General features: G+C 34.5%; 1 protein-coding gene across 6 annotated transcripts in view; it reads left to right on the forward strand.

Moving 5' to 3' along the window:
* The window catches only part of LOC137243075 (uncharacterized), a 160,643-nt gene extending 146,872 nt beyond the window's left edge, over positions 1 to 13,771 (forward strand). For 3 of the 6 annotated variants that reach the window (XM_067770265.1, XM_067770267.1, XM_067770268.1), the window contains one exon: positions 1,973 to 13,771. In XM_067770265.1, coding sequence (XP_067626366.1) covers positions 1,973 to 4,605 — 2,633 coding nt within the window. In that variant the 3' untranslated portion in view covers positions 4,606 to 13,771. The remainder of the gene's footprint in view (positions 1 to 1,972) is intronic. The other 3 variants (XR_010950457.1, XM_067770262.1, XM_067770259.1) reach the window with 3 other exon arrangements.
* The last annotated feature ends 4,416 nt before the right edge of the window (positions 13,772 to 18,187 follow it).

An 18,187-nucleotide genomic window follows, 5' to 3' on the forward strand; every position in this document is an offset into this window, starting at 1 on the left:
GCCTAGGGGCTTAAGCAGTCATCTCCGTAAGCATTTTGAGGAAATACGGCACCTGAGAACCCAGCCGTATGAAGTGAAAAAACACAAGCAGGTCCTTGGTGAACTCCATAAACAGGCGTCGGACCTTTATGCCGGGAATTGCCCGGTGAATCCAGTACTTAACGAAAATTATCCAAAACTTACGGAAGAGGAACGCATACTCCCCAGGGAAACGCGTGTCACTCTTGCTCAACTTCGTTCTGGATACTGTAACAGGTTAAACTCTTACCTATCCAGAATCAACCCCGACATACAAAATGTATGCCCCGCTTGCAATGTGTCCCCACATGACACCAACCATCTCTTCAATTGTAATGTGGCACCAACGCCTCTAACACCCCTTTCCTTATGGTCCACCCCTGTTGAAACGGCAAGTTTCCTTGGACTCCCGTTAGAGGATATTGATGACAATTTGTGATCGGTCGCGGCTATTAGGTGGGGCGAGCATTGCTACAACAACAACAACTAAAATAAAAAAGTTCAAGGTCAAATTGTAGCGAAAAATTTTAATTTTAAATTGTAATAAAAAAATAAAAAGCTAGCATATTTAAAGAACAAAAACTGCAAAGTGTATTCCTTTCTTATCTACATTGCATGCTAGCTTAGAGCCATAACAAAGAAAAAAAAAAATTTTTGAAGAATTCCGTTGACAAAGATTTCAATAAAAATATTAAGGCCATACTTTTTGAAAATTTCAAAACTTAGCTAAACACTTTCAGTTGTGCAAGGTAAACTATTTCAATTATTTTCAAAGCTAATAATAAAATTAAAAATGGGATTTTTTTAATTTGTAGACTATTTAGAATAAAGAGATTAAAAGAAGTATTAAGCCTAAAAAAATTATAGAGACAAGTTTTGAAATATTTAATAAAAAATATTAGTGAAGGTATCTATAAGAATAAAAATCAATTATTGGCACTTTTCATGGCTATTAATTACACAAACGGTAATTGATCGAAACACCCCGAGGTCATTTTTCTATTAAAAAGAACAAGTATCGATCAATATGTAGACCGGTCGCTGTTGTGGTTTCAATTTTTGAAAATCAAACTTTTCGAGGGTTTGCGTACTCGACTGACTTGGAACTGTTATAATTTTATAATGTTAACCCGATAAAGAGCAATCAATGGAAACACATAATTATGTATATTAAACGAAAACCGTTAGTATCAAATAAAACTAAGAGAAATTTGGGCCAATCGTGTAACTAGCCAATTCAATTAATCAAAAATTAATTGCCATCCCAACTAATTGAATAATGTTATTTAAAGTTTCGATAAATCTGATCTTGTTCCTTAATACAAAATATGTATAATGAAGAAAAATTAACTAGCTAACCAATCAGTTCAATTCATTTAAACTATTAATTAATCAGCCCACGAACTAATGTCTGCAACATTGATTAAGTGATAAATAGTTCAAAAACGTTAATTGAGAATTTAATCAATCAATTGTTACATCAACTAACTGAATAATGGAAAATTAATTACTCATTGAATATAAAAATTCACTCTTCATAATAAGTTTATTGATATTCAGTCCAAAAATAATAAAGATTAAATTGAAAGAAAATTTTATGTGTAATAAAATTAAACTAATCATTTCATATAGAAGCTAGTTAATCGTTATACCAGCTTAGTGATTAATTTGTTGTTTATAAATCAAGATAGCTCCAATCAAAAAGCATATCCGTCATTATCCTCATTATTTCACCAATGCACTTGCTAATCATAAGATTTATTTAAGTTTTAAGTTTTGCTTAGAAATAATTTAAAAAAAAAACCAAAAAAAAACGAATTGACTTCATATGTAAACTAATTTATTTTATTGTCTTTTTTTCTTTTTTACATGATTGAAATTAATTTCTGCGCCTGTGTTTTGTATTGTGTCTTGTATGTCTACTTCTTGTGTTTCGCCTACGTAAAATGAATAGGTTTTTCTAGAAACCAACAAGCAATTAGAGACACCAGTAATCATAACACAAATATACAGAACAACAGCAACAACAATAATCAAACTTTAATTGGCAATTCAAATTCCCTATTCCAAACACCACCACCACCACCCCCAATAAAGCGTAAAGTTGGTAGACCACCAAAAAATCCAGTTAATATACAAAATCCATTAAAGAACACCAATACCACCAACACCACTGAATTGAAACCTGTGCGAAAAGCAAAACCAACAAAAGAAGCAAAAACAACAACTCCTATACCATCAACATCATTATTATCATCGATATCATTATCATTGCTTGAATCATCTTCATTGAACAATGAAAATACAACTACACAAAATATCAGTACAATACCAACAACAACAACACCGACATCTACAACAGACATATTATCCGCTGTTAATAAAGCAGCAACAACCACTACATCAGACACATTATCCGCTGCTAATATAACGGCAACGACAGGCACAACATTAACAAATACATTGCTTTTAAGTGCTAATACAGAAACAACAACCACAATGCAAGCCATACACAACACTATAGCAACAGCAGTGACAATACCTACGACATTAAACACACATACAGAAACAACAACAACAATACTTCTTACACAGCCACAAAAATGCAACAATTACGCCAGCAACTTTAATAGTGCAATAACAACAACAACATCGACAGGCAGCGGGTCTTTACCAGCTCCACCATCATCGATGAGCAAACCCATTAATATGGGCATCGTTGGTGGTGTTGGTGATGATAAAAACAACATCAACAACAACAATAAGAGTTCAATTGGCACAGTCAACAATAAAGGCAATGGCAGCGTCGTTAAATACAACAATATCAACAGCAATAATCCTGCAAATAGTTTCGTTGATCAATTTACTGATTTTATTTTAAGTGATCGTTTTGCTAATACGCTAATACCAAGCAATAACTTTCCCTCTCTTCAAAAACAATCAACAACAATGCTAACAACACTATCACCATTACAACCAATATTATCACCATCGATGGAACCAATACCACCACCAACACCGCCGCAACAATTCCTACCACCACCACCACCGCCGCAACATTTCTTACCACCACCACCACCACCACCGCCGCAACAATTCCTACCACCACCACCACCGCCGCAACAATTCCTGCCACCACCACCACCACCACCGTCACCACCACGACGGCGACGACGACAACAACAACCACGAAAATCAAACAAAAACAGGACTATCGCCGAAGGAGGAAGTGGTGGTCGCGGAGGGGCAGGCGCAGCAATCAATACGATCATACGAAATGGCCAAAATAATACAGTCATCACAACAGCCAACGCCACAAACAGCAATATTAACAAGAAGTCAACGATACAACCACGCGCCGTACAATTGCTAGTGACACGACGTCCTATCATCACGACAAGTAGTGCCGCGCAGATTGTTGGTGGTCCACAAACAACTACAATAGTCACACCGGGCGTATTAAAAATCAATTCAACGCAAGCGCAACCATCCAACAACAATAGCCAATTTTTACGTAGCACCAGAATCGCTGCCACTACAACTGCTACCGATACCGAAACAGTTGTTATTGAGGAGGAAGACGATGAGCTAATCACAGCATCAGTATCGAGTGGTGATGATGATTCAACTTCAGCTGGTGCACTGCGTTTGTCTTCAAGTACTGCGCAAATATTACGTAAGTTTCGTATACCAAAAGGTACTGCTCTCACACCAAAATTAAGCGAAGGTAGCGAGGTAGCATCGAACGCAACCGATGATTTAGTTTGTAGCGCCTCAACATCACCAGCACCTTCAATGATACATTCCACCACCTCATGCTCACCACCACCACAAGCGGAAACTCCAAATTCCGTTGATTTGGTTGAGGAAGTAATCGAGACAGATGAAAATTCAACATGTCATTCATCATCATCAGAAGCGCTAATGGCAGCAGATACCACTACCAATACAACTGATAATATAAGTGAAAGTGGTGGTGTTGGTGAAATGCAGGTGGTGACTGCTAAGGACGAAGACGAAGACAGTAATAATGCCACCACTACAGTTTTAGTACCAGCTGCTGTCGCTAGTACCACTAATGAAAGCAGCAGTGGTGCCACACTCACCACTGCAACAGCGTTGCCACAAATTCAAATACAAACAGTACAACCCAATGGTACAATCACTTGCATTAATTTACCACCAAATACGATTTTACTTACTGCGCCAGATGGTTCCACGCTGCTTGCGACAGCAACACCACAACAGTTTAGTAAATTGGCACAACAGCAGCAGGCCGTGCAGGCGCAACAACAACAGCAACCACAGCAACAACAACAACAGATAATAGCCATACAAGACTGGAATGGAAATGGTGGCAATGCAACAGCTACCGTTTTGCAAGCGGCAGCCACACCACAACAACAGCAACATCATCACCAACCAGCGACAAACACACAAACGCTATTACTCACCACTGATGGTACAGCTATACCTATTATGCAGGCACCACCTGTCAGCACCAACGGTAGTACGGCGGCAACATCTGCGGCACAAATTATTGCTGCTCAACAGGCTGAAGCGTTGAAGGCGCAAGTGCTGGCGTAGGGTTTGGCCGGTGGCCAACTAGGGCGATTTTTGAATAATGCAACCATTTTGCCGACCACGTATTTTTTCTAAAAAAAACAACAATTGCTACGCTACTAAGGTAACATTTTGTTTTTATAGTATGAATAACTGAATACTTTTAAATTTCGATTCTGGCACGTACGTTCGAGAGAACGATCGCTATATTTCGGCTACTCAGGCAACAACTGTTTGAATTTTAATATTTAAGAGATTGGTTTACAAATTCCTACAATCAGAATTTGCTTCAAAAATTGTTTATCTACCTAGCGTTTTCAAAGCGTCATAAAGTGTGAGGTACATATCGAGTGTTGAGTGGAATATCACCCTATTTCGGCCGTCGTTTCAAAAAGGAAACGACAAAACACGGACTCTGGTGCAATAAATCTTTTTTCGTGAGATTTCTAATATTTATCCGAGCGTTTCAAACCAAAGTATGAAACTCACTCAATTGCAGTATAATAGCGAATTGCCAGTTTGAAATCTACATTTCAGTAGATTTTTTTAATTGAAGATCTTTGTCATTTTCGCCCATACAATGAACGATATTGATGTCGAAAATCAGCATTTCAAACCAAACCTTTGATGTTTTTTTTTCTAACTCATCCATCATTAATTTTCGAATTTTTCTCCACAGTGCGGTTTGATTACTTTTTGTGACTGAATACTGAGTTGTCATCAAAGTGTATTCAACAAAGCGTGATTGAATTTGGCAGTTCTTTCCTTACGAACAGTACTATAATGTCAATCTTAAAATAATTATAACCCAAGGCTTTACCATATATATGTAGGTAAAAATTTATTTCAGAATAGAAAAAAAATTTAAGACAGAGTGGTTGATTTGTAAATAGTATACACAATAACTTAATAAAATCATCACAAGTTCTACCAGCAGAATAATCAAATCTGGCAACGCATTGTTCAGGATTTTGTGTTTCAAATATGTATGACATTAGAGGATAATTTTTGTTTCAAAGAAATTTTTTCCATAAACCTGGTTAATTAAATTATTGAAATTCGACAAACTTTCCTGGCAAAGTTAACACCTGCATCTGAGGGCACCATTTTTTTTTTTTTATTTAATATTTTTAAGTTATGTAAGATGTCAGCTTGCACAAAATAAATACATAGCGCTGAGCGAGTTACGTTTGCCACTGCGTTTAGCTTTTACGTATTTGTGCTTGGAGAATGGGTTACAATTTTTTTATTTATTCGAAACGTGCTTAGTATATGCAAATAATTAGTTGACTGTAGCCCAGCATTTTTATCTCGCAAGCAATTCTTAAGAAATCATCGCCGAAGATATCGCCGTTGTTGCGAATTCTTATCAACTTTCGGGAATAACTGCTTCCCCAAAGAGTAACGTCATTTGGATAGGAAAGCTATTGTGAACTATGTATTTCGATGGGACTAGATAGAAGTTACGTTAAGTGTTGGGAAAGATAGTAGGGGGACTCCCTTGTCTCGAAAATAGTGCACGAATTGCATGCCCAATTCATTGTAAAGTCACAACAACAAAATAAACAAAAAATTATATGCGATCTGTGCAATTTATAGTACACTCAAACCAATACATATACATATTTTCGTCATTTCAAAAGATTGGGGAATAGTTTTCATATTTTTTCATCTAATTTTTTTTTTTAATTTACGTGCCAATTAGTTGACGTTTCGTACTGAGGTATGCTATAAGTTCGCAAGGGGGTGCTCTCGTAGTCTTGCATATTTTGTCGTAAGATACAAACAATCCGTGCGCCTTGCAAGCCAAAGTGAATTAGTAAGAAGATTTATACATATGTGAGAAATTCTTTCAACATGAGGCATAGAGTAAAACCGTAGCCAATCCGCCCAATTCCAAAAATTGCCTCGATAAAAGTCTTCCAATTCGTTTCTCCTAGGGAGAAAAATAATTAGGGAATATGAGTTTCGATGTCAGCTATTTTGCCAAATGACGCTTTGTTTTTATTTTGGTTGAAGAAACTAAAAAGTTCAATTACAGTGGCGAATTCGTTTAAAATTGAGAAATAACATATCGTCGGTCCAATGTCAAAGAAACGAATGTGCATATTTGATGTGTTGAGAAAAACGCGTAAGACATTGTTAAAAAAAGAGATTTAATTAATAGAGATTTAATTTTGTATTTTTCAACCACTATTGGAAGGTTTACTTTTGTAAACCCTTAAGTAATGTTAATTGAAAAATGATTTTAAAATTTTTTTTCAAAAAAATGCACATTTGTTGTTTTGGCTTTGCAAAATTTGACATATATAATATTTCGTTTGAATAAAAATAGCACATTCGTTTCTTGGGCATTGTACCGACGATATAAACAAAGTATTGCATTTCATATGGTATGGACTGAAATGAGTAATGAATTGGTGCCACAGCACCATCAAAGAGGAGCATAAGAAGAAGACTGCGCGAATAACGCAAATCCGCTGGAGTTGCCTGCTTTCATTCAGCAAAGCAATTTACTGGCGGCCAAGCCGAGCTGAATTCCTCTTTCGTCATATGCCAAAATCTATTTAAGCCTTCTTAAAAAATCCTTGCGCAATTTCTGAATGGCTGCATCAAGTTTACTAGGAACTTTTCGGTTGCTTATTTATATACTTTTGGACTTAAATTAAAGAGTTTTGTGGTAGAATGTTAATGTATTTTAGCATAAATCTGTACTGTACAAATTAGTTTTTTTTTCGTAATGGAAACAATATACTTAAACTATTTGGATGCATTCCTTTTAATTTAACAAGTGAAAAAACTCCTAAAAATGGCAAAAACATCTCCCTTTCGATTACATTCATAATCCATTAAGCGATATTCCCTCTTTCGAACATTGTTCAGAATAAGAGGAACAGGAGAAGTGAAAAAAGTCACAAGAACTTTTGAGTTTAGAATTGGGCTGAATATCTTGCCAAAGCTGGATTAATTAGATGCGTCACAGGAAAGTCAAGCAAATGTCTTCTGTTATAACTATGTGATGTTTGAAATCATCGTGCTTTATTTAATGAATAGTCATTGTACATAGAGATGTGTTTTCTAATGCATAACTGAACTAGAGTTACCTTGTTCCCTTATGCATGTACAAGCTGTGTCTTATAAATAGTATGCTTATACAACATCTTCGTGTCCCATAAATAACACGGCGAAAGTGCGTTGTCGTGCTATGCCTCACAACGTTTTTATTCAAGTTCAGGTCATTGAAAGAAAGCGAAATTTGAAACGTTACAGTTATTCATGACCAAAATATCTGCTTTAAGGAAAAAATTACGTTTAAGTACTTTGTTTTTGTGAAATGAATTTATATTACCTTAGTTACTGTAAAACGTATCGAACGAGTTACTTCTTGGCGATAGACGATAAAATTATCTGAAAATTTCTGGCAAGAAGGCAATGTTTTCTCAAGTTCGAAATGCTCTTCTTCCCTGGACCAAGACATGTATTTTTAAAAAGAATTTTTTTATTTTCAAAAAAATCTGTTAGTCATATAGCAATTAACTATTTGCGTTATAAATAATACTTACACACATATAAAAAAGGTAAATAAAATTGTAAAAAGGAATAATTAATTCATCAACCTATCAGGAAAAAAATTAAATCATACTCGTTACAAACCAAAAATTACTAAATTGAACGGTTAAATGCTTCATTTTAGAAATGTATTATATCAAATATACTAATGTAGTTTAGATTGCTTTATTTTCAAACAATCAGGGCTGTCATGGAATCCAATTGTTGTCGGAATCCGATTTAAAAACGACCAAAAAATTACTTTGGTGTCATGAAATCCAATGTTAATGGTCTAATGCTCGAATTGGAATTTGTGTCGGTTTTAGGTATCACAGAATCCGATATTATCGATTTTGCTATCAGAAACAATCCTATCAGTTAAATGCTGTTGGATTTCATTTTTTCACAGTTGTATTTCTCATGCAGTTGAGTATTTTCTAGAAATGTAAGTAAATCATATATTGCTAATAGAAAATGCTCGCTATGCGTTTTGAATTCGAAATCAAAACAAGAAAGCGTATAAAATTTATTTGATTGTAGCAGCATAAGTGTGACAAGAAAAAATTTAAATTTAGGTACATTCGATTATTGAATACAAAAAGAAAAACGTTTAAACAGCAATATATCGGCACTCTGATGTTTGGGAATGTACCTAGCCTTTTGTAGCAATATAGTATTACATATATGAAGTAAATAAAGGTTTATTTTATAAAAATAAATGTAAATTTACATATATTTTCATTCTTAATAAGGGAAAGCACAAAAATTCAATGCAAAACAGTATTTTGACTGAATTTATGGAGAAACATTCAAATATTGCGAAGGGCTTCACGAAGCACATCATCTAAAATCGTTGACACCGTGCTTCTACCTACACTCATGCTAGAATCCTTGCTAACTGATCTTTGATACGATCCTTCATCAAAAAATCGTAACGTAGTTAGTTGCAGCACTGGCAGAACTTTCGAGCGAGTTAAGCGTCCTTCAATGGTGTCCAATACCATTCGGAAAGCCTCTTTGTTTATGCGATAGTATGCAATGTAACTGCAAATACACTATAAATATTTAGAAACCCACATTAAGAAATATTTTTAATTACGCCGTCTCTGGCAATTCAAATGGATTGCTGCGATCTCTCAAAATTTTCCTGTTGACCTTCTCGCAATTTTCTTCTTCCAATAGCATAAATGCTACAACTGCTGATGCTATTTTGATGTCAATAAATGTGTTTATTTCTGTTTAGATGCACAAAACAATTATTTCATAAAATTTTGCCAAAAGAATTAACATCAAAATTGCCGGTGCACCGATAACACTGCAAAACAGCTGATTCGAACATCGCTTTTATTTACATTCGAAAAGAGCAAAACCAATACGGTTTTATGACAACAATTTAAATCGATATTGGTTTGTAATTCCGACAAAACGCAAAACCGACTTGGATTACATGACGGCCCTGAATATATTTTGCAAAAGCTATTCCTATTCGTCTGTAAACTTTATTGCAACAAAAAAAACAGTTTTCCTGCACCGATAGTCTCTAAATTCATTACAGAAGTACTCAATAACATTTTTTTGTTTTTGTTTAAACTCGATTGCTCGATACAGAATATGCATTTTTTACGCATAATTCTGATTACATTACTTTTTAATAATGTAATATGGCTCAAAAACAATTTATGCATCTAGTATTTTAATAAACCCCTTTCTAGAAAAAGAGAACATAATTAATAATTTCTCAAATACAGTATCATATCATACACATTAAGTTTTTGCCTACTCGGTTAGTTTTTCAAGCCTAGTCAATAAATTAGGGAGTTTCGACTGGGCAATACCCGATTGGAATTAGAGGCATACGCCGATCGCTTTATCGGCGGTGGCGACGTAGGATCCATGGTAAGCCCGCGGCGATATACTACATAACTTGATTTTTTTTTTAAAAAAAGTAAAGTTTAGGAAAGACTTTGTTTATATGGGATTGTTTATTTAGGGAAATTGACGTTTTGGACATTTCGGCCTCCTACGGCAACCGGTTTTATATACTGGCGTGATCCAGGGTTTTTGATTTCAACAGTCTCCGTTAAACCAAAACTTTAAAATAGGAAGTCGAACAATTTTTAATTGAAATAAGTTAATGGTTATATGTTCAGGGTAACTTCAGTTTACCGGCTAGTTCAACTGTCCACTACGTTAGGGTAGTAGCACACCCGGTCATTTGTTCGACTGCCCTGGGAAAGCTTTGACTTTACAACTTTGAGTCTTCTTGGAAAGGTCAGAGCCTCACCTGGTAAATATATGTGCCTACATATTCACATTTGTAACAGGAGCTGTAACGTGTAAGTGGTATTTAAGCTTGGTTTGTATAGACGACGACCGTAATGTCGCGGTAATAGCATGCTCCGCCTACCGCTTCAAAAATCCTGCGTTCGATTCCCGGGCATAGGAATATCAAACATTTAGAAACAAGTTTTTTTTTTTAATTAAAAAAGTTTTCGAGATCGCCCCTCGGTAGTTATTTGCAAATACTTCGAGTGTATTTCTGCCATTAAAAGCTTCTCAGTGAAAATTTATCTGCCTTGCAGATGCCGTTCAGAGTCGGCGTAAAACATGTAGGTCCCGTCCAGCCAATTTGTAGGAAAAAATACAAGATGCAGGACGCAAATTAGAAGAGAATACAACAACAAGAGAAACTCGACCTAAATCTTTCGCACGTATATCGCGCCTTGTATTTATTTTATTTATTGAACAGTATTAACTTTGTCCCACCCGTCACAAAAAAGTCAAAATTTTTTTGTTCTAAATTTTGCAATTCCTTTTTTTTCCATATTTGTTACACAGTGTTAGAATCTCGTTTTAGCTTAGTTTTGACTTATTTCAAGTTGGTAAGGCATAATTCGACCAACAAAGATATTTTGAGTTTTTTTTTTTTCATAACTGTATCAATTGAATGTTAATCGGATTAACATATATTTTCGAACCAGAAATACCCAGATGATTTCACCAAAATGATTCAACAAAAATGTAATATTAGCTGTGCTTTTTCACATCTATATACGTTTACGCTTAAACTTTATATGGACTGCTAAGCGACAAACTTTAAATACACATCTGAAATTGCTGCGCATAAAATTAGTACTACTAAATTTCAATACGCATTATACTCAGATGGAACTGAAATAAGTGTATATGTTTCACCCTCTACACTAATTCTATGTATTCTATGCGCGTCCACTATTTATCACAACTGATTCAGCTATATGTTATACACAGACATACAACAGGGGGTTGTATCTCCGCTTTTCGGTACACCCTGTGCTGTAGCTAGTTGTTTAACCACTGCCGCTAGATGTGTCTCCTAAGCATTGTCTAAGCGAGGATAGGCTTTTTTTCACGCGCAAACGAAACGTATACGCTTGTAAAAAAAACACGACTATTGTGTCCCACCTGCGTCGATGGAACATCCCTGCAGTTCATTAAAATTTAGAAGTAAGGTCGTATTTATGTATGTACATTAACCCCTAAATTCATATAAATAATTTAATACAGCTCTTACATCTGTAAATTTTTATAACAATGTCATTTTACAAACATTTTTTTGAAATTAAGGGTTAAACTTCTTGTACCAGTCCAATTGCAAATTATTTATTTATTTTATTTTAATTTGATTTGGTTTTGTAATATTTTAGTAAAATAACAATGCAATGCACTTTAGAAACTAATACTTAAGTTACTAATAAAAAAATTGTATAAAAGAAATGTTTACAGAAGGCATACAAAAATTGCAAAACAAGGCTAAAATTACTATAAAAACGAATTGCTTAGATTTAAATTTAAGATCATCTTGATAAGTGAAGTCATTACTAAGTTAAGCCAAGCAAAACAAATAAACCGTAAAGAAAATGCAAAAAAAACAAAATCTTAAGGTCATTAATGAAAGAAAAAATAATAATAAATAAGAGTTCAAAATATAGATTATGTAAGTGTAGTTTCAAATTGGATTTTATTAATAATTTAAGAAATTTTAATTTATTTTAATTTAAAAACTTTTGAAGCATGAAAATAAAAAAATTTTTAAAAATATGCTAAGAATATTTTGAAAAGACGAATCTATACTAATTATAAAAAAGTTCGTTTACGGCCAAGTTCAAAAGTACTGAACCGATCTCCAACATAATTTTCTAGTTTGACCAAAAAGGGTAGATTTAAAAAAGAAAGCAAATCAATTCATGCCGAATGTTTTCTTTGAGAGAGCTTTGATTAATTGCCTTCTAACCATACATACATGCGCAATTGTGATTTTTGGAAAGAGAAAAAAATCAGCGACTGCCTCATAGGAAACATCGAATAATTGGCCAAAGCAACGACTGGCGTATTTTCTTAATCTCTACTTTTTGGTTTGACACATTTTTGAAAAAGAGTGTACTAATTTTACAAAAAAAAACCTTAAAAGTTTAAAATTGTAAGAAAAAAGAATACAAAATTATACATTTTTTTTATTAAAAAACCAAAAGAAAAACTAATTAAAATAAAATAAATAATAAAAACTTTAAATAAATTTTAACAAATGATTGATAATTCACTTAAGCATAAACAAGTGTATATCTATGAAAATAATTAAACTATGAAATACTTTTAAGTTTATCATGAGACAAATAGACCCAAAATAAAATAAAATTAAATATTACTAAAACTTTAATATTGTTGTAAGCACTTGTAAAATATATTTATAAATTAGCTGTAAAAATTGAGGCAATTCTCTCATAATTTGAATGCATACAATATACATACTTTTAACATACGTTTTTATGTATGTATGCGCATATATCTCCTATTATAATATTAAACAAATGGGATAGATTTAAATAAGAGCTATCAACACGTTACTTTGGCCAATTACTCGATGTTTTCTATGAGGTAATCGCAGCTTTTATTGTGAGATAATATTCGTTGGGAAACCCCCAGATAATATTTATGTCAAATTTCGAGGGTCAAATCTCTTTAGTTCCCGAATACAAATTTTAAATTTGTTTGTTATTGTTTTATTTATTTTATTTTACACTATTTTGTTTTATTCTATTATTTTTTATTATTGTAGTTTATTTTTTGTTTCCATTTTATTCCAATGTAAACATGGAAATGTTTATAGTAAGCTTTATATCCCAACGCCCGCGAGCGTTATTTCCTCTGGCGGTTTTGCACTCACCACATAAATATATAAGGGACAATTAACAAAAACTTCCCCGAGAAAACATTCGGCATGCATTTTTGACTTTCTAGCGATTTTGTACGCAACTTAAGCAACGTGTTGATGGCTCTTATTCAAATCTATAATATTTTGATATTAAAAACTACACCGTGCTGCTAAAGAAGACAAGAAACAAAAAAACAAATTAACAATCACTCAGTACTCCTCAAGCTAAGTGTGTGCTGTGCTGATTGTAAATAAAAAAATGTAAAACAAATAACTTCAAATATTCACACTTCAAGCACAGTGTATTAAGTTAAAAATTGAATTGTCCCCCAATAATAATATATATTTTAAGTACGTATACTTACTTACATACACACATGCAAAAGTGTGTACCTACATAACATATATATATCTATTATTATTAAAATAAAGGCGAACAACTATTTCATATATCTTTATTGTTATTTTTATGGGTAAGGGTTACATAATCGATATAAGTTGATACCTTCCAAAACCTAATTGATCTAGTATCGAAAACACTTTCATAGTTTGAAATGACACGCCCCTTTCATTTTACTTAAATCATGTGATGATATATTAATTATTAGCAATTTTATTTTATTTGATCAAATATTGAGCCTTTTTTGTGTCATCCATTATGTCGAGCCAGTTTTTCAATTCTATCGTAAGCGCCAAAATGCAAATTTTATCGGGAGTTTTTTTTTATATATCGATGGGTGAGTACACTTGTGCTAAGTGCCTATTTGACCAAAACTGAGTTAACTGCACTTTCTGAAACTTCAGCATCATGCCTCTAGTGTGCATTTTTTGTAAGCGTGTTATCAATAATGACGGCTCAGAAGCCAGTGGAAATATCTGTTAAGTGCGTAAAATTTTAAAGTCAGTGCGACAAATGTGTTAAGTGATCTATGCGATACATGTCTTCGCATATATTTTGGCGTGCTGATTTCGAATCTGCTATTAGAGTTGACCTATCGAGTCTAGTTTCGGCTCTAACCTCAACAAAACAGAAAATAAGCACTGGTAATTTTATTTAAAACTCGATTTTTGGAAAACCGTGATCCGTGAGGTGAATTCTGATGGCGGACTCGGATTAAGCATGCAAAAGTCCATGGGAATACATGTGCCGCATTACCAGATCTACCTTATTTTGGCTTGTGTAGCTGTGTAATGTATAACACAGCCGCGTCAAAAAAGATAAAATAGACTAAGAGCCCGTGACTGCCAGACCTTCGTCATTTATTATAAAACTTGAGTCATAGTGGCTTTAACAGATATCGTGGAAAAATTTTGCAGAAAAATAGACATTTATTTCGTCATTTTATAAAGACTGATTTTCATATATGGTCTTCGTCATGATATAAGAAGCCACTAGCCTCAATGCCAGACACTTTCCATAGTGGCTTTGTCCAGCCAGACACTTTTTATAATGCAAAAGTGTACTTTTTTATAAAGCTAAATACTTTTTCATAAGCTGAAAGTTTTTTACGGTAAACAAAATTTCAAAAGATTTTTTTAAAGATTTTGTATTCGAATTTCAGTATAAAATTGCTTCGAAGTTCTTTGAAGTTTAGAAGGACTAAAAGTGTCTGGCTAATCAAAGCCACTATGGAAAGTGTCTGGTAATTAGGCTAGTGGCTTCTTATATCGTGACGAAGACCATATATGAAAATCAGTCCTTATAAAATGACGAAAGAAGGGTCTATTTTTCTGCAAAATGTTTGCACGATATCTGTTAAAGCCACTATGAAGTTTTATAATAGACCAACGATCCTGCTTCAGTTGGAATTATGCACTGAAGAAATTTCAACTTTTCGAAAATGACGAAGGTCTGGCAGTCACGAGCTCTTGCTCTAAAAAATCGGCGAATCAAAAAAAAAAATCAGAATCGAGTTTTCCCAATATCTCGATCCTAGCAACACCTAAGAGCGAAATTTGGTTTGATATTTTTATTCTTCCGGTAAAGGTTATACGTGAATATGATCAGTTCCTAACTACGAGTTTTTCCAATATCTTGACCGCTGCGCTGCCAAAGCAATATTGTTTTTTTGTTTGCGCTGTGGTGTCCACTGGTTCCGTATTATACCCCAAGTTCCACGTCTCTAGCTCAACGGAAACATGGTTAAAAAATTTAAAAATTCCTGACGAACCAAAAAGTAATTTATTAACATGAGTGTAGTAATATCCTAGCCAAAGCCATCAATATTTGTTTAGCATATTTAGATTCAGAATGAATCAATTCATCATTGGGAATCCTAATATCACACAAAAAAATTAACGTTTACAGGCAATCGCCTCTAAAACACAATCAGCCCAATCACGCAATCCATCGTAGACTATTTTTTCGGGAAAGTTACGAAATTGCTATCATACAATTCGGCCGTGTTTCCGAACGTCTCCGAAAGTAATAAGTAAATTCGAAATTCGTACAGTGGCATCACTGAATTCACTCGGAACGTAAACTTTTGACGTTTATTTGAAATTTTCTACGACAAGTTCTTGCCAACGGAGAAAATTTACGAAACGCGAAAAATAATTAAAACAAACAGCCCAATCACGCAATCCATCGTAGCAATGTTACGAATTCGAATGTTACGAATACCGAAAAAACAATCTACGTTGGATTGCGTGATTTGGCTGAGTATATGCTCTCCTGAAAACCTTAAAATTTGTCACTTATCACAAGTGTGCGCTCACCCATCGATATCTGTCCTGGGTCCGTATTACGTGTTACGATCCGTGCTCGAAACTTATTTTTTAAATCACAATAGCTCTGAAATGGTGGATCAGATTAATGGCAAATGCGAACTAGCCACAAATAGGACTAACTCGTTAGATCCATAACATATAGGCATAGTTATCGCTTGAGTGAAAACGGTTTTCAGTCACTGATCGTAATACGCAATACGGGACCTGAACAGTTTAATATTTCAACTAAACTTTAATGGACAACATGATAATGGCGCTCACGATACTTTTACAGTCATAATGAGAGAGATTTGAGAAAATAATTGGCGCTGAACATACTTATTGTCCAAGACGTCTAAGTAAATTTTTATTTGCATATAAAGATTTGGGGGTGACAATGGTCTTTGGTCAAGATGTAAAAAATCTGGAATAGTTTCAACTCCGATGTTCCAAACAATATTGTTCCCTGTTGAAAGTTTAACATCTCAAAGTAAAACATCAATTGGAATATGACTTGTCCTGACCATGAGTAATGTTTCCACTAAAAATAGCGTAATCCGCAGAATATGATCACGCCCCTTTTTATGTATCAAATATTTCCTATAAATGTAGTTCTTCGATATTTCAATAGCAAATTGAGGTGTTCTCTTAAAATTTGGCACATTGTTTCTCTGTTGAAATTCATAAAATTATCAAATTCAAAAATGGGCATTGCAACGTTTACTTAGGCAGCTTAAACCTTTTAAAAATGATATGCGACGACTTTTGGTGGCGATATCACTATAATGGTTGAATCAATAGTGATGGAATTTTGTATGCATCTCCGCTCCACAAAAAACACGAAAATCTGTTTATGACCACTCCCATTTACTTACTTAATTGTCGCTTAACCGTTTAAACGGTTATGGGCGTCCAACAATCTTTCATTGAATTTTTCTCTCGAACACCACGAGAACCCTTCATCTTATGTGGTTAGTGGCATGTAGACTTTGATTTTCGTTTGCGAAGAAAGGAATTTACAATTGCTTATTTAGCCCAGCATTACCGTGGTTGCCAAGATATGACTTCGATAACTCATTACAAAAAGTAAGCCTTATCTCAGATAGCCTAGCTTATTGCAAAGGCTGAACCCTACCCTATATGAGCTTATTCCAGACATCGGCGTTTCATAGATCAATTGATCAGACAAACAGGTTACGCTCTTCACACAGACACAGACTGCGCTCTTTGCTTACCAAATGATTTAGTCGTCGCTGAACAAGTGGCGTAGAAACATCGTGTGAGGCTATCGCATGTTTGTTCAGCGAATGTTAAAAATATGCATGAATGTACGCATCATTTTTTGGTTAGTATAGAAAATTGTTCGCTCTGCATATTGCGCATCAAAAAAATAGAAGTCTTTGCTATTTCATGTCTAACAACTGACTGATATGAAAACAAATTGGCACTAAATTGGTTCGCGCAATCAATGCGCTCTCACTTACCTATACAATTGCATTTACAAATCTGCCTACGCTTGGCTTATTCTGCCAGATTTTCATCGTACTCAAAATCTTTGAGAGCATCCGCCCATGGCTCAATTATATAGTTGGCTCATCACATCAGCTGATTTTATTTATTTCATTACATGGTCGATGGGATTGTCAAAAGGAGATGGCAAACTCAAAATGAAACCAACACATTGGCAACATTTTCTTACACACACAAAAACTGCTAAGTCTTGTATTTCCATTCCATGCCATTCGCACCAACACCAATACACAGATTTTGACAATTTGAACAGACATATTTTGTTATTATTCAGATGAGCCAACCATATAGTTGAACCATGGCATCCACCATAGAACAGTACTCGTAGCGCTAGACCTATCAAAAGCCTTTGATACGGTCAACCATGGCTCATTACTGCAAGACCTGGAAGGGTCTACCCTTCCCCCATGTCTTAAAATGTGGACCGCAAATTATCTGGGTGGTCGGCAGGCATCGGTGCAATTCAGAAACGAAACATCAAAACCAAGGAGAATTAAACAAGGGGTGCCACAGGGTGGTGTCCTATCCCCACTTTTGTTTAATTTCTACATATCTAAGCTACCTTCACCACCGGAAGGAGTCACAATCGTTTCCTACGCCGATGACTGCACAATAATGGCCACAGGC

The sequence above is a fragment of the Eurosta solidaginis genome, chromosome 3 (assembly GCF_040869045.1).
Source record: "Eurosta solidaginis isolate ZX-2024a chromosome 3, ASM4086904v1, whole genome shotgun sequence".
Lineage (NCBI taxonomy): Eukaryota > Metazoa > Arthropoda > Insecta > Diptera > Tephritidae > Eurosta > Eurosta solidaginis.